The sequence below is a fragment of the Saimiri boliviensis genome, chromosome 12 (genome assembly GCF_048565385.1).
Source record: "Saimiri boliviensis isolate mSaiBol1 chromosome 12, mSaiBol1.pri, whole genome shotgun sequence".
Taxonomy (NCBI): Eukaryota; Metazoa; Chordata; class Mammalia; order Primates; family Cebidae; genus Saimiri; species Saimiri boliviensis.
Genome location: NC_133460.1, coordinates 98,228,078 through 98,252,523, shown reverse-complemented (window position 1 = coordinate 98,252,523; position 24,446 = coordinate 98,228,078). Strand labels below are relative to the sequence as shown.

General features: G+C 41.2%; 1 protein-coding gene across 8 annotated transcripts; it reads right to left on the bottom strand.

The window, feature by feature from the left end:
• PLEKHS1 (pleckstrin homology domain containing S1) lies at nucleotides 1–23,646 on the bottom strand. Of its 8 annotated transcripts, XM_074382907.1 has the most exons (14): nucleotides 23,191–23,646; nucleotides 21,353–21,456; nucleotides 19,469–19,513; nucleotides 14,103–14,191; nucleotides 13,885–13,991; nucleotides 13,123–13,257; nucleotides 11,696–11,771; nucleotides 10,673–10,789; nucleotides 8,796–8,918; nucleotides 6,562–6,668; nucleotides 5,861–6,070; nucleotides 5,192–5,293; nucleotides 3,477–3,612; nucleotides 1–441 (listed from the first exon to the last, which is right to left on the bottom strand). In XM_074382907.1, exons 2-14 carry the CDS (start codon nucleotides 21,366–21,368, stop codon nucleotides 262–264), a joined length of 1,443 nt encoding a protein of 480 aa, XP_074239008.1. In that variant the 5' UTR covers nucleotides 21,369–21,456; nucleotides 23,191–23,646; the 3' UTR covers nucleotides 1–261. The 8 variants fall into 8 exon arrangements, with proteins under 8 accessions (XP_074239008.1, XP_003922239.1, XP_074239005.1 ...); XM_003922190.3 differs by lacking the exon at nucleotides 21,353–21,456; XM_074382904.1 differs by having other exon boundaries at nucleotides 14,103–19,513; nucleotides 21,353–21,474; nucleotides 23,191–23,645.
• Between the last annotated feature and the right edge of the window lie 800 nt (nucleotides 23,647–24,446).

The following is a 24,446-nucleotide window of genomic DNA, read 5'->3' as shown; positions in this document are numbered from 1 at the left end:
GAACTGACCCAATCTGTGTCTGTGGTGTCTGGGACAATAGCTAAGATAATAAGGGCTTCTATTTCCCCCGGGTTCTCCAATCATCCATGTGACCCTCTCAACATCTCTGATACAATAGCCAGAGAGGGGTAGTCACCCCCATGGTTAAGATGCAGAAGCAGAAATTCAGAGTGGCGTGCAGACCATCTTCTAACACAGGCAGCAGTGCATGGCGGAGTCAGACAGTCCTGGCTCCATCCTGTTCTGCCACTCTGGGGCGTGTTACTCCCCGGCTCTTTTCTGCTGGTTCTTTTTAATGGCGGGACTCCTCTTTGGTGCCTTCTCTACTCCAGGCTTATCCAGTTGAGAAGGTGCAGCACTTTGGCATTTTAAGGGACACGTACAGGATGCAGCATGGAATTTCTCTGAATTTGGGATCCTGCCGATAGTAAGCTTTATTTTCTAAAATGCAAGAAAAAAGAAAGTTAAATGACTAAAGATTATCTTTAAGACTGTTGCTTCCCAATCTGTCCTCATTCATAACCTTTGGAGCTGGTTTTGAAGAAAGTCCTGTGGTGAACTGTAATATCTGGACCAGAAGAAGGCAGGGGTGACTTACTTGGCTACTTGGGTGGATTTTTATTTTCTGGGGTCCATGGGCCTGAACTTTTAAGGAAGGATCCAGGGAGCATTGACGGTGCTCTAAGGGGCCCAAGGGCACCAAGAATTAAAAAGTTTTTTTGAAACAAGTGAATCAAAATGAAACCTCCAGACAAGACTCACCCAGACAAGACTGGGAGAAAATTGAAACTTGATCAGTTTCTCCTTGATCAGTTTCTCCACCTTCAGGTCCTTCCCCTGCACACACCTTCTCCCCTTCCTTTTAAAATCTCAGTTCTCTCTCCTCCCTGTCCCTGCCCTGTTACCACCCCAACCTCCAATTCCCTCATCTGTAGCATTACAGGGTGGATTGGCTTGGGCACTTTCAAACATTGAGGGCCAATGGCTACTCTTTCTTTGGTTCCACATCTCCCTTTTCCAGTATTCTTTTTCCTTCCAGGGACCATGTGTTTGAATTTTAAAAGAGCAGTGGATATCCATGAACACAAATAAGTCAGGAATGGTGGCAGTGGGAAGTAAGGGAATTTTCTGATCTTCTAGATAATCGTGAAGATGGATATTGAATATTTCTTTGTAGCATCTAGGGGTTGTTATCAATTAGAAAGGGGAGGCAGAATGAGCGCGAGAGAAATGCAGTTGCCCCCTTCCCATGCAATGAGTCCGCAGTCTAGAAAGGCAGTCAGGATAAACTGCAGTCAGCAACACCCAGGTACAGCTCCTGGATCTGCTCACAGGCAAAAACTCTTTTCTTGGCTTCCAAATTGATGCCTGGATCTTTGGGTCAGAGTAGTGTTTGGTAGTTTTCAGAAAAGTTCAGAAGCTTCTATTGACCACTTGGTCCCCGTGTGGATCTTTGGCAGAGAAAATGTACTATAGTTACCAGATTGTTGGACTGCAGCCCTGAAATCTACTTCTTTTCCACCATGCAAACTCCCATCCAGTCTTCAAAACCCAAGCCAAACCCTACTTTCTTTGAGACAGCATCCCGACCTCCTTCATATAGGTTTACTCCATTCTACCGGTGTGAACCTATGGCCCTGTGTTCATATCTCAGGGCACACACAGTATTGTAAGTAGCATGTAACATGCCTGCTTCATCCATTTTTCTGTAAGCTTCTTAAACTTAGGCTGAGGCCATTTTTGCAGCTCTTAAATTTAGCACAGTATCCAGCACCCAGTAGATGCTCAATAAATAGAAAGTGAATGAATGTGTGCTTGCTCTACCACTAACTAGTGTACCTTAGACAACTCACTCACTTGTTCTCACTGGGATTACTCATTTAGTGTAATGAGTAATAGGGATAGCACAATTCGTATGACGAAAGGGATTATTATGTAGCACAGAAGAGATAAGACATATTCTTTTTTTTTTTTTTTTTTTTTTTTTTTTGAGACGGAGTTTTGCTCTTGTTACCCAGGCTGGAGTGCAATGGCGTGATCTCGGCTCACCGCAACCTCCGCCTCCCGGGTTCAAGCAATTCTCCTGCCTCAGCCTCCTGAGTAGCTGGGATTACAGGCATTCGCCAACATGCCCAGCTAATTTTTTGTATTTTTAGTAGAGACGGGGTTTCACCATATTGACCAGGATGGTCTCGATCTCTTGACCTTATGATCCACCCGCCTCGGCCTCCCAAAGTGCTGTGATTACAGGCTTGAGCCACCGCACCCGGCCATGACATATTCTTAATCTAGATATGCTACATAATCAAAAAATTCCCAGAGCTGGAAGAAATTTGGAAATCATCTAATACAACAGTTTTCAGAAATCTGAAGACAAGGAACTGTTTCTTAAGGGAAGCTTACAGGAAAGATTGGACTAATCTTTTTTCATAAAAGATAAATGTGAGCTTCTCCAGGTGAAGATCCAGCATACTCTCTCCTTCCTCTCTTCTCCTTTCACCTCCATCCCAGGGATGCAAGACGCACCGTTTGAAAGCCAGCCTTTTACGTTAGTGAGAATAAGCTGAAGCCCAGAGAAGGCAGTGAATTTCCTAAGGTCATAGGGCTAGTTAGAAATAAAAGTATACCAGTGAAGGAATTAACATCATGAAGACAGTAGTGATATTCAGGACAATAGCTAGTCCTTGAAAAAACATAACATGCTCCGTGCATACCCATATATTATGGTTTGTTTGTTGTTGTTTTTCTTTGAGACAGGGTCTCGCTCTGTCTTCCAGGCTGGAGTATAGTGGTGCAACCATAGCTCATTGTAACCCTGAACTCTTAGACTCAAGTGATCCTCCTGCCTTGGTCTTCTGAAGTGCTGGGATTGCAAGTGTGAGCCACCATGCCCAGAACCTCACATTATGTTTAATTCTTGCAATACTCTATGAGGAAGCTAGGGCTATGACAATTTCTGAGATGAGGAAACTGAGGCTTTAAAAAATGGGCTTGTATAACATTCCACGGTTAGTTGTAGTAGAAGTAAAAGTAACTAGTAACTTTATCGAGCATCTAATATGTGCCAGTCACCTTGTAAGCATGTTATACATATTATCTCATTTAATTATCCCACAACCAGCACCATCATTAGCCATAATTTTACAGAAAAGAAAACTGCGCAAATTGGTTGAAGGAGCGGGTTTGGAACCCCTGCACCAATCTGAATTCATGCACGCTCTTTTTGCTACCTCATGCTGATCGGAGGTTCTGAACCCAGGTGCTCTGTCTCTTAGCCCAGTGCCCTCTCCAAATGCTACTTGATATGAAAGAATCCTAAAAGAGTCCTGAAGGAGCATTCTGTTATTTGCACTTGGTGGTGGAAGAAGGGGGAGCCTTATTAGTATTCAGGGTAGTTTTCAGACTCTGTCTAAGACCTTGATCTTGTTCCATCTGGTACTGATTTGCCCTGTTTAGGGCTGGTCAGTATGACTCACCTCCTTCTGGATGGACCGGGTGAGAAACAAGGAGACCTCCTCCAGGTTCTGGGGCTTCAGGCCATTCACTGCCAAAAGATGATCTCCATGGCAAAATATGCATCCCAGACGTGGGGGACCTTCCCACTGAGCCACACTGCAGTGGGAATACAATATCCAACACCAGTGTGAGGCTGAGCTTACCAGGAAGGCAGGGCATGCATAGAGTCTACAGGGTCTCCTGACTCTAGGTCACGTGGCACCACCTCTGAAGTAGACTATCTCCTTCTGTTTGGAATATTGTTTCCTCTGTCACTAGTATCAGAGCCTAACCCTTCCTCCAAAGCCCAGCTCAAATTACATCGTCCTTACAAAGCCCCATAAAGTCCTAGATTCCCTTGCTCTGCTATAATTCATCTCCCCTACCCCTGCACTTCTATTACATTGTGTGAGTACCTGATTTGTTACATTTTTAAATAAAATGCATTTTACTTGCATTTTATTTAAAAATACATTGACTTGTTTGTGTGGCTGTCTTTTTTTTACCACGCTATATGACCCCAGAAGTATGATGACACCTTCTTGTTTGTTTCATTTTTTTAATTTTTAAAACCCCGTGTTTCTAGGTAAAGAAAGAGTGTTCAGCATTTGTTGGAAGTGAGGACGTAATGATTACACAATGAATATCTAATGAACAAATAAATGAGTTAAAGAATGAAGTATTTCAGTTACAGAGGAGTCCGCAGTTTTGGTCAGGTGTTTGTTGAGCCTTAGATTGTGGAATATTTGGAAAAATGATAAGTGTGGTTCCTCTTTTCTTAGAACTTATAAGACAACTAATGTGCAGTGTTTACATTAAAGAGCTTTCTTCCCTTATAAAGATGTAATCTTCCATCAAAATAAATTACAAAATCTGTAAAAAAAAAATGTCATATCAAATAGGCAGTGATTACTCTAAGAAAATTCTCTGCCACACAGTCTTTTGTGTCTGTGACTGTGAGTAGCAGTTTTTTTGTTTGTTTGTTTTTTTGTTATTACCTAGTGTCTGGAAGTCTTAGAACCTGACATGCTTTCTTCTTACAGACCTTTGATTCTTTTCTTTTTTGAGACAGTCTTCCTCTCTTGCCCAGGCTAGAGTGCAGTGGTGTGATCCTGGCTTGCTGCAATTTCTGCCTCTCAGGTTCAAGAGATTCTCTTGCCTCAGCTTCCTGAGCAGCTGGGATTACAGGTGTGCACCACCACACCCAGCTAATTTTTTATTTTTATTTTTAGTAGAGAAGGGGTTTTACCATGTTGGCCAGGATGGTCTCAATCTTCTGACCTTGTGATCTCCCTGCCTTGGCCTCCCAAAGTGCTGGAATTAGAGTTATGAGCCACCATGCCCAGCCTAGACCTTTGATTCTTGTTACTTTGCTAATTTCATTCATTCATCAAATACTCATTGCTGTGATTGGAAATGATGTCCTTGGGTCCTATGTATCCCTGCCCATTCTTCCTCCCTTTGAGAAGTCAGAAATGTGTTGCTTCCTGAACTTTTGGGTCCTGTTCTTCCTTTCCCTCACCCCTTAGCTGACTTTCTTACACAATACCCTGATTTCTGCCACAATCTAAGACTTTTTTGTAACAACAGCAAGACAACAGTCAGTGTTGCCAAATACAGTGTTTCAAAATGTAATTGTTCTTTTTATAGCTTCCAGCCCCATTTATAATCCACAACAGTCAAATCTCCAACCTACCATATCCGTCCTGCGGCTTCTGTGAGAGCAAGATAGTTTATGACATCAGGAGAAGAAAGGAAAACGTTCAGTTTCTCCACTTGGCTTTCATCAGGGATGTTACTACGAACAAGACATTTGTAAAAGTCACATCAGGCACCTGGCCCTGGCTCTCAGCTGTACTTTCTGAGTACACTTGTGGCCTCTATTTCTAAGATGATATTGTCCAGGTAAAGGCTGTCCAAAACATTTGGAGAATAATATAAATTTACTGAAAAATCTTCTTGGGATGTGGTAGTGCTCTTGGTATCACTTAAAACCTAAATAACCCACTCCCAGTCTATAAGCCTCATGCAACTTGCATGCCTATAATTACACTCATGTAAAAACTGAGTGACAGACTACTCAGATCCACATGGACCCCAATTCCTGGGACCTGAAAGACTAGCCAAGGGATAATTTTTAAAAATAGCTGAAAATGCCACCCAGCCCCAGAGACCACTTTGCTCCAGCTCTATCATTCCCTTTCCTTGACTACAATCTCAGTGACAGGGAGAAGATGGTCAGGTTCTTGGCTGACTTGGAGATTTTTAGGAACTGCTTTAAAATTTTAATTCTAGGTTAAAAAATAGTGAGAGGGAGCCTGCCTTGCTCTTAGGGCCCATAAAGTTTTAGAAATTAGAGCTTTACTTGATGAGTATAGACAATTGCACAACAGTTAGTGAGGCCGACCCCTTTTTGTCACTTGTGTTCTGTGCTTCCGTATCGGCAGGGGAAAGACATGAATCAATTTCTGAGCCTTGTTCTTGCAGGTGGAAGTCCTCATCCTGGGTCTCCGAAAGGGTCTGGGGTTCCTCTTTGCTGCTATCCACAGACTCATGGGATGTCTCTTTGAAAATACTAGAGTATAAGAAGTTAAAACAAACCCTATTTTAGCATGTGTTTCTGCAGTGTTCCCCTGTGTGTGTCAGATTTAAGTAACTAACAGACATGTGAAGACTAACAAGGTCTTGAAGTATGTCCAACTGTCAGAATCATAGCCACCGTTAGAATCAAATCCAACAAACCTTCTTTCTAAAAATGGATATGGAATCAAAATTACCCTTTACAGGGTTTGAAGGACAGAAGTGAGAGTATGAGAGACATAAACACAAAGCAGAAAATAACTTCCTCAGGAGATGGAAAAGTTCCTGAGGATGTCACCAGTGGTTTTTTGTGGGTGGAGAAACGACTCCCTCATTTTTGTGTTGAGATGACTGAATGACATGTGGAATCTGGTCTGTGGTCATGTTTTGCATCAGTTTATCAACTATTAAAATGAACTGATAGTCATTGCCCTGCAACAGCAGATGAAAAACAAAATCAAACTTTTAAATGGCACTTTTACTTACCAGGATTTCATTGACACATAATGGCCCTCGATTCTTCCAGAGACCTGCTCTGGACCATCAGTTTCAATGGATTCACCAGAAGCACTGGAAGCAATGACATTATCCAGCTGTATAAAACAGGAGTATATATAAGAATCCTATTTTACCAATAAGTCAGGTACCTTCTTATTTCTAGTGTTTATAGCTCTGAGCTCTGACATAGTAGGTACACCTTCCAGTGGATGAACATGGTTCTCATTTGGGAAACAATCAACCGACCTTACCTCCATGAGACTGAATCAGCAAAGCTTCTGGCAGACTCAAAGTCAATTTCTTCTCCTGGATCCCTCAAGCTCCCGACACAAGTGTCGTTTCTATGGAACTAAATTGCTATTTACCTTTTTGTTTCACCATTAGGCACTTAAGAACACGAAAGCTTTCCCTCAGTCAGTTCTACTATAGAATTATGGCACTTAGTTGGGTCAGAGACTTTGACACAGTGTGAAGCTGGTCTCAGGCTACTATGCTCACAGGCATCCCAAGTGGCTTCAGGGACACCACAATAGTCAAGAAAAATACTGTGTTTAGGAGGCTCTCAATAGCCCCCTTAGAACAAGAGAGTCACTTGTGGCAATGATTGCTCAAAAACCCTAAGGCCTACCTAAGTTCATCGTTAACCCATGATCAAAACCTTCCTTCCAGTCAAGCCAGTCTTCCCACTGGCCCCCTGCAAATGTGCTCTTCCATCCCCATGTTCATGCTGTCTTCCTCACCTAGAGTGCCACCTTTCCTTTCTGCCTATTGAAATCGTGTTCAGGCCTGGCTGGAGTCCCACAGTCCCCTCTGGTCACCTCAGCTACTGCAGAGCTCTCCTTTCTCCAATTTCCATTGTATAATTTTGTACTTTTTTTTTTGGCCTTTTTAGCTTAGTTTTGTCTGCTTTACTAGACTTTGCCTATCATAAAGTACCTAGCAAATGCCAGGCCTATAACAGATGCTCAATACACATCTGATTGCTTGGCTATCGTAAAAGACTGCATCCCAGGAAACACAAATATGAAAATATTTTAGTGAAAGAAAAATGCCATGTGTTGTATCTGACTTGACCATTTACAATGCACCACTGTGTACTAAATGCTCTGGGAATTCTACTAAGAAGCTTGTTTAACTTCTTTTAACTGGGTGTTTCCAGAACTTATTTGGCCCAGAATGTTTCTTTTACATAAACGTATGTCACCATCTTACAGAAAACCCCCAGTTTGGGAAATGACACAGCATTCCCACCCTCCATTCTGTCTTTTTATCTCCCCCTTCCATTCTCTTCTCTCTGCAGCCCATGGCAGATATAGCTGCTGGGTTATAGTATATTATAGTAATGGAGGATAATTATACATATTATAGTAATGGAGGATAATTCAGGTTTTGACTCTTCCCAACTCAGAAGCTGTCACTTCCCCTATGCTGTCTACAGAATGAAGTCAACTTGGCATTCAAGACCCATCATGGGCTGGCTCTTTTCTTCTGTTTATCTCCCACTATGCCTTCCATGCACTCTAGCTCACCGAACTATTCCCCATACAAATGACGTGTCATCCCGGAAGCCTTCCTTGATTCAGGTAGAGAGAAAAAAAATTCTGTCCTTTTTCTATTGTTTTTGGAGGATGTTGACCATGTCTTTTGTGCAGAATTATCCTGTGATAACTGACAAGACTGTGTGCTCTGTGAAGGCAAGGTGATGTCAGGTGCATTAGTTTGGCCACCATGCCCTGTACAGTACAGTGACTACTGCTCAGAAGGCATTCAGTAAGGGCTTCCAACTGATCAATAGACTGATTGATACACAGCACACAACTGATCACCCAAGGACCTTGGCTCACATTATTCTTTCTGCTAAGAACGCAGAAGAGAAAGACTCCTGAAGTCAATCCCCCACATCCAAATTGTACTCATAATGTATAGTCAAATGTCATCTCATCCCTGAAATTTTCCTGATTTTTTGTTTGAAAGTCATCTCCTCTTCCCAATGTTTGTGCACCCCTGGTATTTTATAAGCATCTCTCTTCAGCATAGAACCCTTCTCTCTCGTATTACCACTGGCTCCTAGTCCAGTGTCAGCACCATGAGCTCATCATCTGTATTTGATTTACCTCTGTGTTCCCACTGACCCTCACCTAATGTTGTGCAAAAAGTGCATGGCAGGGGTTCAGTAAATATTTGTTAAAGGAACAAATGATGAATGGACAAGAAGGTGTTACCTCTAAAAGAACACTTCGAGGAGTAAGATAATGACTCTCTTCCTCCATATCTTGAGTGGTTTCTGACGACAAATCTTGCAGAGCAGCTTGCCTAAGTCCTGGAGAACTTTTTTCTATTAAACGCTGAAGAAAAGAGACAAAAATGCTTTGCTTTTTCTTTGCAAGAGATGGAATTAAATCACATGCATTCTGGAAAAGCCATAATAAATTAGTTGGGTTAAAAAGACCAGAGGGTCTTCCAGGGTTATATCTGAAAGCTCACACAGCTTGAACTTGCCTCTTGAGTCTGGGTCACCACTGAGGATGAAAAAACATAAGCCCGTCACTCAGGCTTTTTTCTCTACCATTTGGAACAGTCACTCAGAACAAGTGGTTTCTTCTTGTGGGTGATTTTCAAAGTCACTAAACTCTGGAGTCCCCATCCTCATCTTTTTCCTGTTATCATCCAATGCCATCTGAGAAGGTAGTTAACCCAGAGTCACAGCGTTGCGCCTTCTCTCCTGCTCCATATTTTTCTTTTGTGTTCTGCTCACACACTTCCATCATTTCCATAGCAATGTAATTTGGCTATGTTGATTATGTGGTAGTGTGAATCGCAGGCTTCCAGATGATCTAGATTCAACCACTATTGCCTTCCCTTCCCCATAGATATATAATATTCTACTAAAGTACCTTCTTTGCATGGCAGAAAAATTCCAAGAACAATGCCTCAGAGCAGGGAGTTTGGAAAAGACCCTGAATGTTCTCTAGAAAGAAGGCAAGTTTTAAAAAATTAGATATGTTTAAGTTCTGTCCACATTTTAAGATCCAAGTTCATGGAGCCAGATTACGGTGAGCTGGGGGGAAAGGAAGATTCCCCACTTAATTTAACCAACAGCAACACCACCATCCAGCAAGGCAAATAGTACTCTTAACTTGAGCTGGTTTAGAAATTATTGGATCTATAGTGTGAAAAGACAAAATGACCAATAATGTGATCTCTAGGGGGAAGGAGATATCATGAGTGGAAAGCAACAGGTACGTTCTGAAAAGGGTGAGGCTTCCTAACTGCTGCATACCACCATTTCTACTCACTAAAGGAAGAACTGAGGGGAGGTGTTTGGCATGGTGAATTTGATATGCTATGAAAAGCTTTCAAAATAGTTGGAGAGTTACCAACTAGATAACATAAGGGATGGGACTCATTAGATGAGCTTGGTAATACATGGACAGGGCAAAGTCAATGGCTAAGTCTCTAGGGAACCAAATAGTTTCCATAACAGAGATGAAACCACTCGGCATGTTTATGACTCATATCCCAAGCTGGGAACATTACAAATCCAAGAAAGCTGAAGGCCCAATTATGAGTCACTTTCAAGAGGCAGGTGCATTATATTTTATGTCCTCAAATGGATTTCATTAGAAATGAGGATGAAGTGATAGGCGGCTATAATGAATGAGAAGTAAGATCGAAGATTGATCAGGGTAAAGGGAGGAAATTAACAAGAAACTCGGCCTTTGCCTGAGGAGTACAGACAGAATGGGCAGAAATCAGGTGGTGGTCGGGAAATCTTTCGGCAGAGGGATCTGTGCCCTCTGTGTGAATAAAAGGAAGAAGTTGCCAGCCAGGTTTTGGTTTAGCAAAGGGATCTTACCCTAGCCATACCCAAAGCAAATAAAGAGTATCCAAAATGGATGAATACACTGAGAGGTATTCAGGGCAAGCCACGAGGCTCCTCTGTGGTATGGGATAAACATCAGGGCTAAGAATCATTCTTACAGTGCATCAGGCTTTGAGGAAGGTGGGCATGGTTAAATGCAATTGCTAATTGGTAAGATCCTGAAGCGTTAGCTGACTCCCAGGTGTGGTGTCCTGAGAAAGAAGTGAACCCCATTACCAAGTCTTGGAGACCGTTTCTTGGCGAGCTGGAGCCAACAGCCTCTGATGTGCTGGAAGAGCCAAGGAGAGGGCTGGGGTAGAAGACAGTTCTTTTATTACCCAGTGAGAGTTCCTCCTGCTCACAGAAAAGGAATCAGTCAGGGCACAGTTGATCTCTGTCTGGAATGAAATGGTATTTTCACTCCAGAAATGCGCCCTTTGCCTCCCGTCTTTCCGCACAGCCATCTAACATTCCTGCCGCTGGCCTGCCGGCATTATCTCACCAAGATGAGAGCCAAACTTGTCTCTCTCCTTTCTCCAAACCCTTGAGGACGTTAAGCCTGACCCTCAAAGGTGACCAGCGTTGTCCTCAACCTATCTTCTCAACTGTCTCCTTCTGATACCCTCTGCCCCAGTTCCCTTTGCTCTAATCATTTCCGTCTACTTGAAGACATGCCTTGATTTCTCCTTCTCTTTGGCTTTTGCCGTAAGCATGGAAAAACCTAGAAAACATGTCACAGAAGATACAGAGGGGCCAAAGTTCCACCTATAAAGGTCCGCCCTGAGAAAGGACTTGGGGACATTAGTAGAGGCCTTTATGAAGTAAATTAAAACCTTAAAACTACTAAGCACTCACACAAAAGAGACATTCTATTAAAAATGCAAGATAGGTGAAAAACATTTTTATAGAAACTGCCCTAGACTTAGTCATTCAGAAGGAAGCTTGTTATGCACTTTGAATAACAATGATGCAAAAATACTATATTCTAAGCTACTACTTAAAAAGGCTACAGTTAACTTTTCTTCTCTCTACCACAATAATAAAAATCTGAAGTGTCTGTATTTCAGCTCTCTCGCAAAACACAAAAGAATTTTTTTCTATTGTTAATCTTAAAAAGTAATAAGGTTGTACATTTTCTCACTTATTTATTCCTTGCATTAATGCCAGTTGCTAAGGAGGCAAAAGACAGCTGCCATTGTTTTCTGTTGAAAGAGGGTTGTACTCAGGTGCGCTGTTATTTTATTAGTGATGTGGAGTTACCTCTGTGTTCTGATGTGTTGCTTTTATATCCCGGCAAAATGATGACATGATGGAGACCCAGTCTTTAATCTTCTCCCTGTTGATAGGAATGAACTTTCAGCTGGCATGTGGCAACAGTAGTGCCTGTACTCCTTTTGAACCAGAGAAGGATTCTTTTATGAAGGTTAGAATGGCGGTGAAAGCAGGTATCAGCAAAATAAGGATTTTTCCTAAGTAGCTTAAATGGCCTCGCCACCTCCACATTTGCATGCTAAAATTAATGCTCAGCCACCTCTGCAAGGAAAGCTCAGAGAAAGGGAAGAAAAGTAGAAAATAATGGTAGTAATCACAGGGTTTGGGGCTTTCGGCTTTGACACCGATTTCCTCTGTGTTCTCAAGTAAGCCCCCTAACCTGTCAGTGCTATTTTTGTGTGACTGTGCAGGTGTGCCTTCCCTTAGGGAGTGCATGCGTTGATGAAGAATGTGCTTGAATGAATTTGAATAGTCACATCTTTTTTATGGGCTCACAGGGCAACTTAAAGCTTTGGTCAATCTGAAGCAGATCAGGGTTTTCATATGTCAGCTTTGGCATTGTCCCCCTCCTCTGCACAGTCTCCCCCACACCAGCATTGCCTCTCCCTCAAGCAGATAATCATCCATGAAGAGTCCACTAGGCACCTTTGCTAGGACCAGAAGCCCCTCTTAAAAACTGCATGATCCTTAGAGGGCAAGCCTAGTTCCTCCCTAATATATGTAGCTTGCTTGTGTAGATGTTTGTGTATTGGGTTCTTTTACATGGAATGCTTCTGGGGTGATGGTGATTGTTATTAGTTGAAATGTACCCTCCCCACCCAGCTTGTGTGTTGCAGATCCATATCCCAATACCTCAGAATATGACCTTATTTGGAAAGAGGGTCATTGCAGATGTAATTAGTCTAGATGAGGAGGTCCTGGCATAGAGTGGGCTCCACTCTATATTATATTTATAAGAACACCAAGAATCCAATATTACTGGTGTTCTTACAAAAAGGGGAAATTTGGACACAGAGCTAGGCGCACAGGAATAACACCATGTGAAGACTGGAGTTATGTTGCCACAAGCCAAGGGAACTGCCAATAGTTAGGAGAGACCCCTGGAACAGATCCTTCCCAAGTGTCTTCAGAGAGAGCATGGCTCTACCAATACTTTGATTTCGGACTCCTCGTCCCGAGAACAATGAGACAATAAATTTCTATTGTTCCAAGTTACCCAGGATGTGGTTATAGCTACCCTAGGAAACTAGCTCAGTAACTTTTCAAGATATTTTAACAAATAACGAAGATTGCCAAGATGGCGTTCAAGGCTGTAGCATGGGTTCAGAACATGTTCACTGGGATAAAATGTTTTGTTTCTGGCTTGTTTTTGTTTTGCATGTGGTAGATGCTCTGTGTTATCTTACTTCTCTCACCTGTCATGGCTGATGAGGAAATATTCCCTGTTAGTGGTTCTGATGGACATGACCTCATCAGGGTGGCATTTAAACATCTTCTGCACAGATTGCATCTTTTCCTGGCTACTTATGCCAACTTCTACACTTGAATTTCTATTAGATACAGACACAAAGTATTAAACCGAGATAAATACAGAAATAGAAAACTGACATATTTTATATTGGGATTCAAATGAAATAAAACTTTAGATGTACTTGATCCACGTTTTGAAGATTGCCCAATAATTATAGAAGATAAGTTTGGGTTTTTGATCTGGTTAATTAATAATTAAAATTATTTTGTTTAGCCTGAGATTCAAAAATTTCTATTTTGATTGAATTCTTGATTGCACGAATCATCTTTTTCGATTTTGGGGTGCTTATTTATTAAAGAGAAGGCCAAAAGAAAGCTGGTCTAAATATTTTTTAAAAATCTATCTTGACTTTATAAAATGATAATTTCATCTGCTCCCTCTCATCCACAAATTACACGAATCAAACTCCTTAACTGAATGCCTATTAAAGACTTACCAAGTATAACATACATTATGAAACAAATACTCAACTATCTTTTACTCAAAGTGCTCACTATTTTAGCTGCTATTCAATCACAAATATTATAATAAGCTTGAAGCCTTTGGTTCCTTTGGTCAATTATGTAAATTTCAATTTGCATGCAACTTGTCACTGTTTGACTTTGTAGTATTTGTTGTTATAAAAGTTTCTTGCTTCGATACACACTGATCAATTTCAATGGCACCTCGCTGATGATGGTCTTTATAGTAGGAAAGACTAAAGCTCTTTTCCCCACTCTTTGACAGGACAAAAAACCGCTTTTTCCAAGAGCTCTGAAAAATAAAAAGATTTTATGTCTCAGTTAAATCTCAGAGGAAAAGAAGGGATCTCTAAAAATGCTCATGAGGCTTGTGGGAGGCTTGTTAATCATAGCAAATACTCACCACAGAGAAGAACAGCTGAGAAGGTGGTGATTTAATAAAGTAATCTTGTTTGCAGACTTCATTTTCATAATAAAATGTAAATTGTTTGCCTAACAAAAGTGAACAGAACTCAGTTTGTTCCTCATAAATTTCTGAAAAGAACTGCTTCATTTGGAAAACACTATTTATCTCCGGAAAGGCCTTCAGGTTATTTAGTAGTTATGGAAAAGAGCACTTATAATAACCCAAGAAAACAAAGGACCAAGTGTCTGATTCTTATTTCTCCACAGCCCAGACCTTCACTCAAACAACATTTGAAAGCATGTTAATTCGGCTCATACCTGTCTGGCTTTCTGTTTCTAGAGTATGTCTTTGGCTCTCTATGTGCGAGCAAGATTTGGCTCTATTTCCATTGCAGAGGCATGATAATTCTGCATTGCCCTTTGGCCTAGCAAACAAAAGCAAAAGCGCTGCTATTAAAAATGTTGTGGCAGAAACTACTTGGGGAAGGGGAGCAGGTGGAGTTGTTGTAGAAGTTGGGAAGGGGGGGAAGATAAAAACAGCCACCTCCCCAGAGTTACTGGATACTATCCTACAAGCCCCAGCAGTTGTATTACCAAATCCTGACTCTGTTTTCACTTAATAAAGAAGCTGTAATTGTTTAGTGAAGGCTGCCCTTTCCAAAACGAAGGACAAACTAAATCTACAGTCTGTATGTGAAGGCAAATCCAAGCTAAAACAAAAACAAAAACAAAGACAAACCCCAAATGAAGAAAACAAAAATAACAATATTGTGTTTAACAACACTAATTGGGTTTTTCTAAATAATGAATGTAATACATATTCATTGTAGGCATTTTAGAAAATACAGAAACAATGAAAACTGCCTGTAATTTCATCACTTACAGGGAAGCAGTTAACATTTTAGAAACTCCTTTATTTAATCACTTCTGCCACTCCATTTTCAATAGTGAGTGAGTTTACTTTTGCCTGCTAAGCCAAAGGACAACATCTACTGTCTCCCTCAAATATTCAAGAGTGCCGATTAACACGTGTGTGTGCTGAAACTACTGAGGCCAGAGAAAGAACCGTTAAAAAAGATCAGAGGTTCAGAAAAAGTGCCTGTTACCTCCAGCCAGACTAGAAACACTTATAATTTACAGGGCATTGGAGAGAGTTCTCAGGAATGTCTTGTCTCAGTGTGAGGAATAATTAGCTCTACACTAATTATTAGCTCTGCACTGAGCACTGCTCCAAACCCACCTAACAAATCATAATGGACTTAGAAGAAAGTGGCTTCCAAAAAAATTTAACTGCATCCCAGAACAAAGCTCAAGATTCATAGGAATACAAAGATATTCAGGACCCAAGAAGGTAAAATTTGTGGTGTTTGGTAATCAGTCAAGATTACCAGGCATACAAAGAGGAGGAAAACATGATCAATAATGAGGAGAAAAGTCAATCAATCAAAACAGGCCAAGAACTGACACAGATGTTAGAATTGGCAGAGAAAGCGATTAAAACAGTTATTATCACTGTATTTTTAAGAAGTTAGGGAGAGATATAAAAGATAGAAGATCCAAAGTGAAATTTTAGAGATGAAAACTACAATGTCTCAGAAAAACAATAACAAGAGTGGATGGTAGTAAGAGCAGATTAAATGTTGTAGAAGAAAAGAGTAGTGCACTTACAGGCATAGAAATGGTAACGATCAACATAAACAGTGAGAAAATAATTGGAAAACTCAAAAAGAGCACCATACACTGTGGACAATTTCAAGTAGCCTAGTATACAAGTAATAGGAGTCCCTGAAGTGAGAGAGTAAGCAATAAAAAGTATTCGAAGTAATAATGCTAAAAACTTTACAAACCTAAAACTATAATCACAGAAATCCAGTAGTTTAATGAAGCCTAGCACAAGATACACAAAGAAAAGTACATCCACGCATGTCATAACTGAATTGTTCAAAACCAGTGATAAAGAAAAAAAATCTTAAAAGCAGCCAGAGGAAGAAAAGACCTATTGCATACAGAACAAAGACAAGAAACAGTGATATTGATTTCTCATCAGAAAAAAAAAATGCAAACAAGAAAAAGTAAAACAATATATTTAAGGGCATCATGGCTCACAACTAATCTCAGCACTTTGGGAGGCTAGGGCAGGTGGATCTTCTGAGATCAGGAGTGTGAGACCAGCTTGGTGAACATGGTGAAACCCTGTCTCTGCAAAAAAACAAAAATTAGCTGGGCATGGTGGTGCCAGGCTGTAGTCCCAGCTACTTGGGAGGCTGAGGCAGGAGAATGGCTTGAACCCAAGAGGTGGAGGTTGCAGTGAGCCGAGATTGCACCACTGTACTTCAGCCTGGGTGACAGAGCAAGACTCTGTCTCAAAATAAATAAATAAATAAATAAATAAAATAAAATAAATTCCTAAGGCCCTTAAGAATGTTACTGAATCTACTCTCCCCATGCTCTATCAACAAAACAACAAAGCCTGGATGACAGCATATCTGTTTATAACATGGTTTACTGAATATTTCTAAGCCCATTGCAGAGACCCATGACTTAGAAAAAAAAAAGATTCCTTTAAAAATATTACTGGTCATTGACAATACACCTGGTCACCCAAGAGCTCCGATGGAGGTGTACAAGGCGATTAGTGTGGTTTTCATGCCTGCTAACACAACACCTCTTCGGTAGCCCATGGATCAAGGAATAATTTCAACTTAAATCTTATTATTTAAGAAATACATTTCATAAGGCTATAGCTGTTATAGATAGTGATTCCTCTGATGGCTCTGGGCAAAGTTAATAGCAAACCTTCTGGAAAGGAGTCACCATTCTAGATGCCATTAGAAATATTCATGGCACTTGGCAGGAGGTCAAAATAACAGCATGAACAGGAGTCTAGAAGAAGTGGATTCCAATACTTCTCAATGACTTTGAGGGGTTCAAACTTCCTTCAGTGGAGGAAGTAACTGCAGATGTGGTGAAAATAACAAGAGAACTAGAATTAGAAGTGAACTCTGATGATGTGACTGAATTGCTGCAATCTTATGATCTAACTTCAACAGATAAGGAGCTGCTTCTTACGGGATATGAAAAGAGATGTGTTTTCTTGAGATGGCGTCTACAGCTGGTGAACATGCTGTGTTTATTTTTGAAATCACAATAAAGGCTTTAAAATATTACGTAAACTCAGCTGATAAATCAGTATCAGGGTTTGAGAGGATTGATTCCAATTTTGAAAGAAGTTCCACTGTGGGTAAAATCAAACAGCATCACTTGCTACAGAGAAATTTTTCATGAAAGTAAAAACCATCTATGTGGTTGGTCAACTTCATTGTTGTCTTATTTTAAGAAATTGCCACAGCCATAACCTGATTATTCAGCAGCCATCAACACTGAGGCAAGACCCTCTACCAGCAAAGAGATTATGACTCACTGAAGGCTTAGATGCTTGTTAGCAAATTTTGGCAATAAAATATCTGTAATTAAGGTGGGCAAATTGTTTTCATAGACATAATGGCATTACACACTTGACTGCAGTGTAGTGTACATGTGACTTTTCTGGAATCCAATAAGTTTGTTTGACTAACTTTATTGTGATATTTGCTTGGTTGTAGTGACATGGAAACGGACTTGAAATATCTCTGAAGTATGCCTGTATATGTCTCATATCAAAACTTGAACAAATTGTATACTTTAGATATATATAGTTTATTGTATGCCAATTATAATAAACTATAGTAAAGGTATTAAAAATATGACCAATCTAAAATGCAAATCTGATCATTCCACTCTCATACTCAAAAGGCTCAAACAGTTACCTGTCAGATACGGTCAAGGTCTGGCACAATATGACACCACCTTTCTGTAGCCTCATCCTCTATTATCGCTTGTCCTACCTTATAACTATATTCTTCTCTGACACATTCTGCTTCTACACCATTTCACTGCATTGGTCATGCAATTCCTTCTGCTGGGATGTGCCCTCTTTTCTGATTTCTTTTAAATCCCTACTTCTCCTATAGGGTCTAGCTCAAATGCCTTCCCTATAAAACTTCTCTGGATTCTCATTATTATTTATATGCTTTTTCTTCTTTAGATTCCATAGCATCTGTACTTTCATTTCATGATTTCCATTACAGCCTAATCTTAATTTCCCAGCACAGCGACTTGCATAAGTTCCCAACAAGATTTTATTTTCTTTTTTTGAGACAGAGTCTCTCTCTGCTGCCCAGGCTGGATTGCAATGTTGCAATCTTGGCTTACTGCAACCTCTGCCTCCTGGGTTCCAGCAATTCTCCTGCCTCAGTTTCTTGATTTGCTGGGATTACAGGGGCATACCACCACAACCAATGAATTTTTTTTTTTTTTTTTTTTTTTTCGTAGAGACCGGGTTTCACCATGTTGGCTAGGCTGGTCTCAAACTCCTGACCTCAAGTTATCTGCCCATCTCAGCCTCCTACTGATACAATTTCAAAACTCTTTGAGGGCAATGACCCTTATTTATTAATCTGTATATCCCCTGGTACAAAAAGCAGAGACTTACTAGTAATAGGTGCTTTGTAAATATTTTTTAGTTGAATTTGGATAATTTCTCTTCTAAGTGACTTCATCCTAAACTCAGCTTTTCTATCCACTCATCTACAAAGAATTGTGTGAATATGAGCAAGGGTATTTGAATACCATACATCGAGCTTCCCTCATAATAAGCCCTGGTGACAATGCAGGCAGCTTCTTGAAGTGAGTTTCATGTAAAATTAAGAAAATGTTTTCGAGTCTTTGCTTGTCCATAGTTTGCTATTAACATCATCTTTGGCAATGAATGGAATATTTGGCTCATGAAAATCAGAAAATGCTAAACTTCTAGACAAGTAAACTCTTATATAATAATTAACTGAATCCAAAAGTTCCTGCTACAATCTCCAACCCAAGAATCATTGTCACAGAATGTCACCCATTATCCCCACTACAACTAAGTTCTGGGGCTGGGTGTGGTGGCTCACATCTGTAATTGCAGCACTTTGGGAGGCTGAGGAGGGTGGATCACTTTAGGCCAAGGAGACCAGCCTGGCCAACATGGAGAAACCCCATCTCTACTAAAAATACAAAAATTAGGCAGGTGTGGTGGTGTATGCCTATAGTGCCAGCTACTAAGAAGGCTGAGGTCAGAGGATCGCTCGAGACCGGGAGGTTGCAGTGAGCTTAGATCACACCATTGTACTCCAGCCTAGGCAACAGAACAAGACTCTGTCTCAAAACAAAACAAAGCAAAACATGCACACAAAATCACCAAGTTCTGTATCCTGGTTAGCTTGAAGGGAATTGTGGGGCATTTTCAATAAAAAGATTTCTGCTTCTGAGATGATACCCCTCGAGTACCTGGACTCTTCTGAGGTTTGGGCTCCATGATGGCTGTGTCCTTGCCTGTCAAAAGGAAGGATTAGTGTTAGTCTCCAAACAACAGTATGTGTGTTTCATTGACTAGCCACTGAGTCCGTAAGTATTGGGATTGTGCTCACGGATGTTGCTGAGACAGGTTATGAGTCTCCTCTTTCCATTCATTCTTTAGTATTTCCCTCCCTGTCCCTGAGGCTGACGGTAGCCACAGCAACCGGGACTCATCCGAGCAGCTTCTCCTCACACAGTGGGTGGTTCTGCGGAGGCGTTGTCAAGATGACTGAAGGAGCTGTCTCCCTTGGACTTTCTCTGTTCTTGCTTCATAAGTGGCTTTGATAAGAGAGCCAGGGGATGGCAACACCAAGGAAAGGTAAGAACAGGACAGAGGACAGGATGCCATGGAGACAGCACAGCTGAGAAAGCGTCACTGGCTGAGAGGAAGCCCAGGATAAGCCCTTCTCCATGCTGGGGCCTCATTTTCTGCAATGGAAACTTAAGAACAAGGACCAGGCCACCTCTTCAACTGCCTCAGCCATCTGAGTGTCCCCTCCTTGAGGATGCTTATCTCTGCAGGCTGAGGCTAATCTGCAGAAACTGAATCTGAGAGGCAACGTCCTTTCCTGGCCAGCTTCTGGTGATCCTATGACCATCATTGGATGAGAGAATGAACTCCCTCAGGGGAAGGGCTGCAGGGCAGGTGAGGTCGTCTTTGAAACCAGGAATTTGTTGGTAACTTTCACCTTAAGTTAGTAAGACTATCAAAATAGAAGGCCCTAAAAAGGTAGGTGCCCAAGCAGCCCCAGGTAAGATGGGGAGGAGGCAGAGACCCTTGACCCTCCTGACCTCTACCTTTCTTCACATAAACTCATTCATTCTTCTTAACATGTACATGACTTACAGCAATTCTTTAACTAGGTGTGTGTATATGAATATACAGACATGAAAAAATACACATTCAGGCTGGGTGCGATGGCTCATACCTATAATCCCAGCACTTTGGGAGGCTGCGGTGGGTGGATTGCTTGAAGTCAGCAGTTTGAGACCAGCCTGTCCAACATGGTAAAATCCCATCTCTACTAAAAATACAAAAACTAGCTGGGCATGGTGGCAGGCACCTATAATCCCATCTACTTGGGAGGCTGAGGTAGGAGAATCACTTGGACCCAGAAGATGGAGGTTGCAGTGAGCCGAGATCACACCACTGAACTCCAGCCTGGGCAATAGAGCAAGCCTCTGTCTCAAATTAAAAACAAAAAACAAAAAACATATATATATATATATATATACATATATATATATATATATATATATATATATATATATATATATAATATATTCAGAGATGGAAACCCTGAGATTAAGGCAAGTTCTCAAAATATGCTTTTGGTGGTTTGTCAGAGCATTTGGAAGCTCTTTGAAGACCAGTGGGATGGTTTTCCTGGACCCTGGAATCATATCTACCCTGCCCCTAGGGAAATGTTTTCTCCCTTGACGTATCCTGTATAATCATAGTAGTGATCATTTGAACAAATTACAACTTTTCTAGGGCATCTGAAGTCGTATGTTGAAGAGGTGGTGCCCTTAGTTCTCGCCTGGTATAGCAGGCACACTCAGCTCTGTGCCAGGAGCTGTAATGACTGGGAAAGATGCCAAGTGATTGAGACCAAAGGCTGTTGTTTACTGGAAGAGCAATTCTGCATGCGAAAGAGAGCGTAACCTCTTTAAGACCTTTCCCACTCCCCAAAAGGCATGGGCAATATTTAAAAAATTATCCCTGAGATTTTGTATCAAATCCATGAGGTTCTTTCCAGTTTCAAGGATTTTGCTGCCTGAAGAGCTGGGGACAAGTAGTTTTCAGCCCATTACCTTTGCCTCTGTCCATGTTTATGAGACTTGGCCACACCCTGTATGCAGCTGTTAGTCTAAGTGAGTCATGGCACTCAGCGATCACACTCAGGGATCCAGGAGAACTGTGCAGGAGAGATTAGCTGTGGGTGACATATTTTAAAGCAGTGTGTTTTCTGCAAGCTGTTTTTGAGTTGCTCTTTGTCAAAAAGCCAAAAAATCATTTTTAAAAATAAAATATTTCTAAAGCCTTTAAAGTTTATAAAATGCAGTTACATACTTCTTTTTTTTTGCATCTCAGAATGGCCTTCTTCTGAGATAGCTCACTTTACAAATGAAAAACTGCATTTGAGAGAACACTGAGGTGCCTTGGACCTATGTCCCCTGGCAGAACTCCACACAGCACTACATTCATGCTCGTGGACATTCCCAAAGGGCATTTGCACTTCCTGTGCCCTGTGGATGTCAGTGTGCTTTGGAGGACATCTCTGTCCTTTCAGTGTCTGTGAAGGGCTCCAAAATCATGCGTTGAGACCACTCCTCCTTTATCTCTCCACCCACCAAAAAACGAGAGGACAGATAAGCATCAGGGTGTGGTGGTTAAGAGTGTTAACTCTGGCATCTGGGTTTAAATTTCATCTCCATGAATTATGAGGAATGTGACCTTGGATACCTTAGAATACTTCTCTATGCCTCCATTTCTTCATTTGTAACATGAAGATGGTAATATTACCACCCTCATCAGATTGCGGAGAGCATCACTTGAGATACCCTGTAGATGAGCACTCCTTAGTACATAATAGAAGCTCAATAAATGCTAGTTGTTAAGGCCAGGCACAGTGGCTCATGCCTGTAATCCCAGCACTATGGGAGGCCAAGGTGGACAGATCATGAGGCCAGCAGTTCAAGACCAGCCTGACTAACATGGTGAAACCCTGTCTCTACTAAGAATACAAAAATTAGCCAGGTGTGGTGGTATGCTCCTGTTACCCTAGCTACTCAGGAGGCTGAGGCAGGAGAATCGCTTGAAATCAGGAGGTGGAGGTTGCAGTGAGCCGAGATCACTCCACTGCACTCCAGCCTGGGCAACAGAGCAAGACTCTGTCTCAAAATACATATACAAATAAATAAAATAAAGTAAATACCAGTTAGATTCTTTCCAGCTCAGATATTCAGTGATTCTGTGATTGTTTAATAATGGGTAGCATTTTTTGAGTACTTAATACATTCGAGGCACATCTAAGCAATATGTATATGAAAGATATCATGTATACATATAATAAATTCACATATACATATAAAATCTCATCAGATCCTCATAACCATGCTCTAAAGCTTGTACTGTTTTACAATGATACAGTGCCCATTTACAGATGAGGAAATGGTTATCAGAGAGGTTAAATAACTTGACTTTGGTCATGCAATTAAAAAGAAGCAGAACCAGAATTCTAACTTCAGAGCTGGTCTTCACCACTTTGCACTTCCTTCAGTCTAAGAAGGTAGAATTAATTATTTTCCTAGTTCTGCTTGCATTGCTTGCTGTTACCCCCAAACAAAAAAGAAAACTTTTCTGATTTAGCTGTTTGATCTCATTCAGGAGAATCTCTCCACAATCACTGCCTAACCTGTTCATTGTAACATTATCTGGGATTTGGTGAATACAAGATACCAAGTGGTCAGTCCTATTTCCCTTTGACTATACTATAGTCTAGGAAGCTTATGAAGAAAGAGCCCATGACAGAAATACTGGATATCTGCAAAATCTTCCATTTTCAATTATGCAGTTGCTCAATTGCAAAAAAACTTCTAGATCATCCCAGCCTTGGGAGTCGAAACCAGATATACCAAGCAGTACTTACTGGAAACCAAGAAGTCACGGGTCCAGTGCTCAGGAAAGTGCCTTGTCCTGAGGATTCTGGAACTCACTCCTGCTGACTCTGAGCCTTGGCGCCTGGGTGAGGATTGAGCACAAGCTCTGCTTGAAATTTGAACCACCAGGAAATTCCCAAACAACTATCCTTGAGCAGATTTCATTCTTGCCAGAAATTGAAATGGAAGCTGTGCCCTCAGGGGAAGTTCTGGGCCTTGATTCTTGTGGCTTGCCACAGAACTGCCCTTGGTGTCCCAGCTGTCTAGCACCAAAAAAATGAAAGCAAACGAATTTAAAAAAGAAAACGAAAAAACAACTCCTGCCAGACTTTGGACCATGGTCACAATAACCCTTATTGAGAACAGCGCCAGCCTACCCTTGACCTTCTGCAGTGACTACCAGTGAAAAAAATCCCTTTGCATCCCTCAGCCATATCTTAACCAATATCTTACTGGGAAGGGTATAAAGGGTTCCTTTGTACCAGATAAGGAAATGAAAGCCTGGCTTCTCTAACACATGCCAATGTTTTCCAGGAAGAGTTGCTCATTCAGCCGTAACAGGGTGTTATCATCAGCACGGTGGCACTAGGTGCATACACAGCCTCCCAACGGCAACTGAGCAAATGGTCATTCTTACACCTGCTGAGTGGTATCCAGCCACCAAAGGGTCGTAGGTATATTTTCATGTATATTACACATTTTTAGGGAAGAGAAAGTAGTGATAATGAATGTTATCCTGGTCTACTACCTTTAGAAGTAAAAGTACATCATTTTAATCCTCATCCTCATGAGGGTAGCTGGGCTCGAATCAGCTCTGCCATGGATCCATTGTGTGGTCTTGGCAAGTTAACTTGAGTTTTTTGAGTCGGTTTCCTCATCTGCAAAATGGGACAGGTAACAGTGATGTCACATGATTTTTTTAAAGTCAAGTAAAATTTGACATATCGAAAGCATCTAGCACAGTGCTTCATCCACAGTTAGCATTCAACAGAGGTTATTTCTTTGTTTTTCTCTTTTGCATTCTATGGAGGGTAGGTGTTATTGGTTCCTTCATTTAGCAAACCTAGCTGGACTTCAGGCATGCAGAAATTATTAATAGATTATTGCTTCCTGCACAGAACCAATGTGGAATTTGAAAAGTTCCTTTTTAAAGTTTCCTTTCTTGTTAAAGAATAAGCCTGGGCCGGGCGCGGTGGCTCAAGCCTTTAATCCCAGCACTTTGGGAGGCCGAGGCAGGCGGATCACG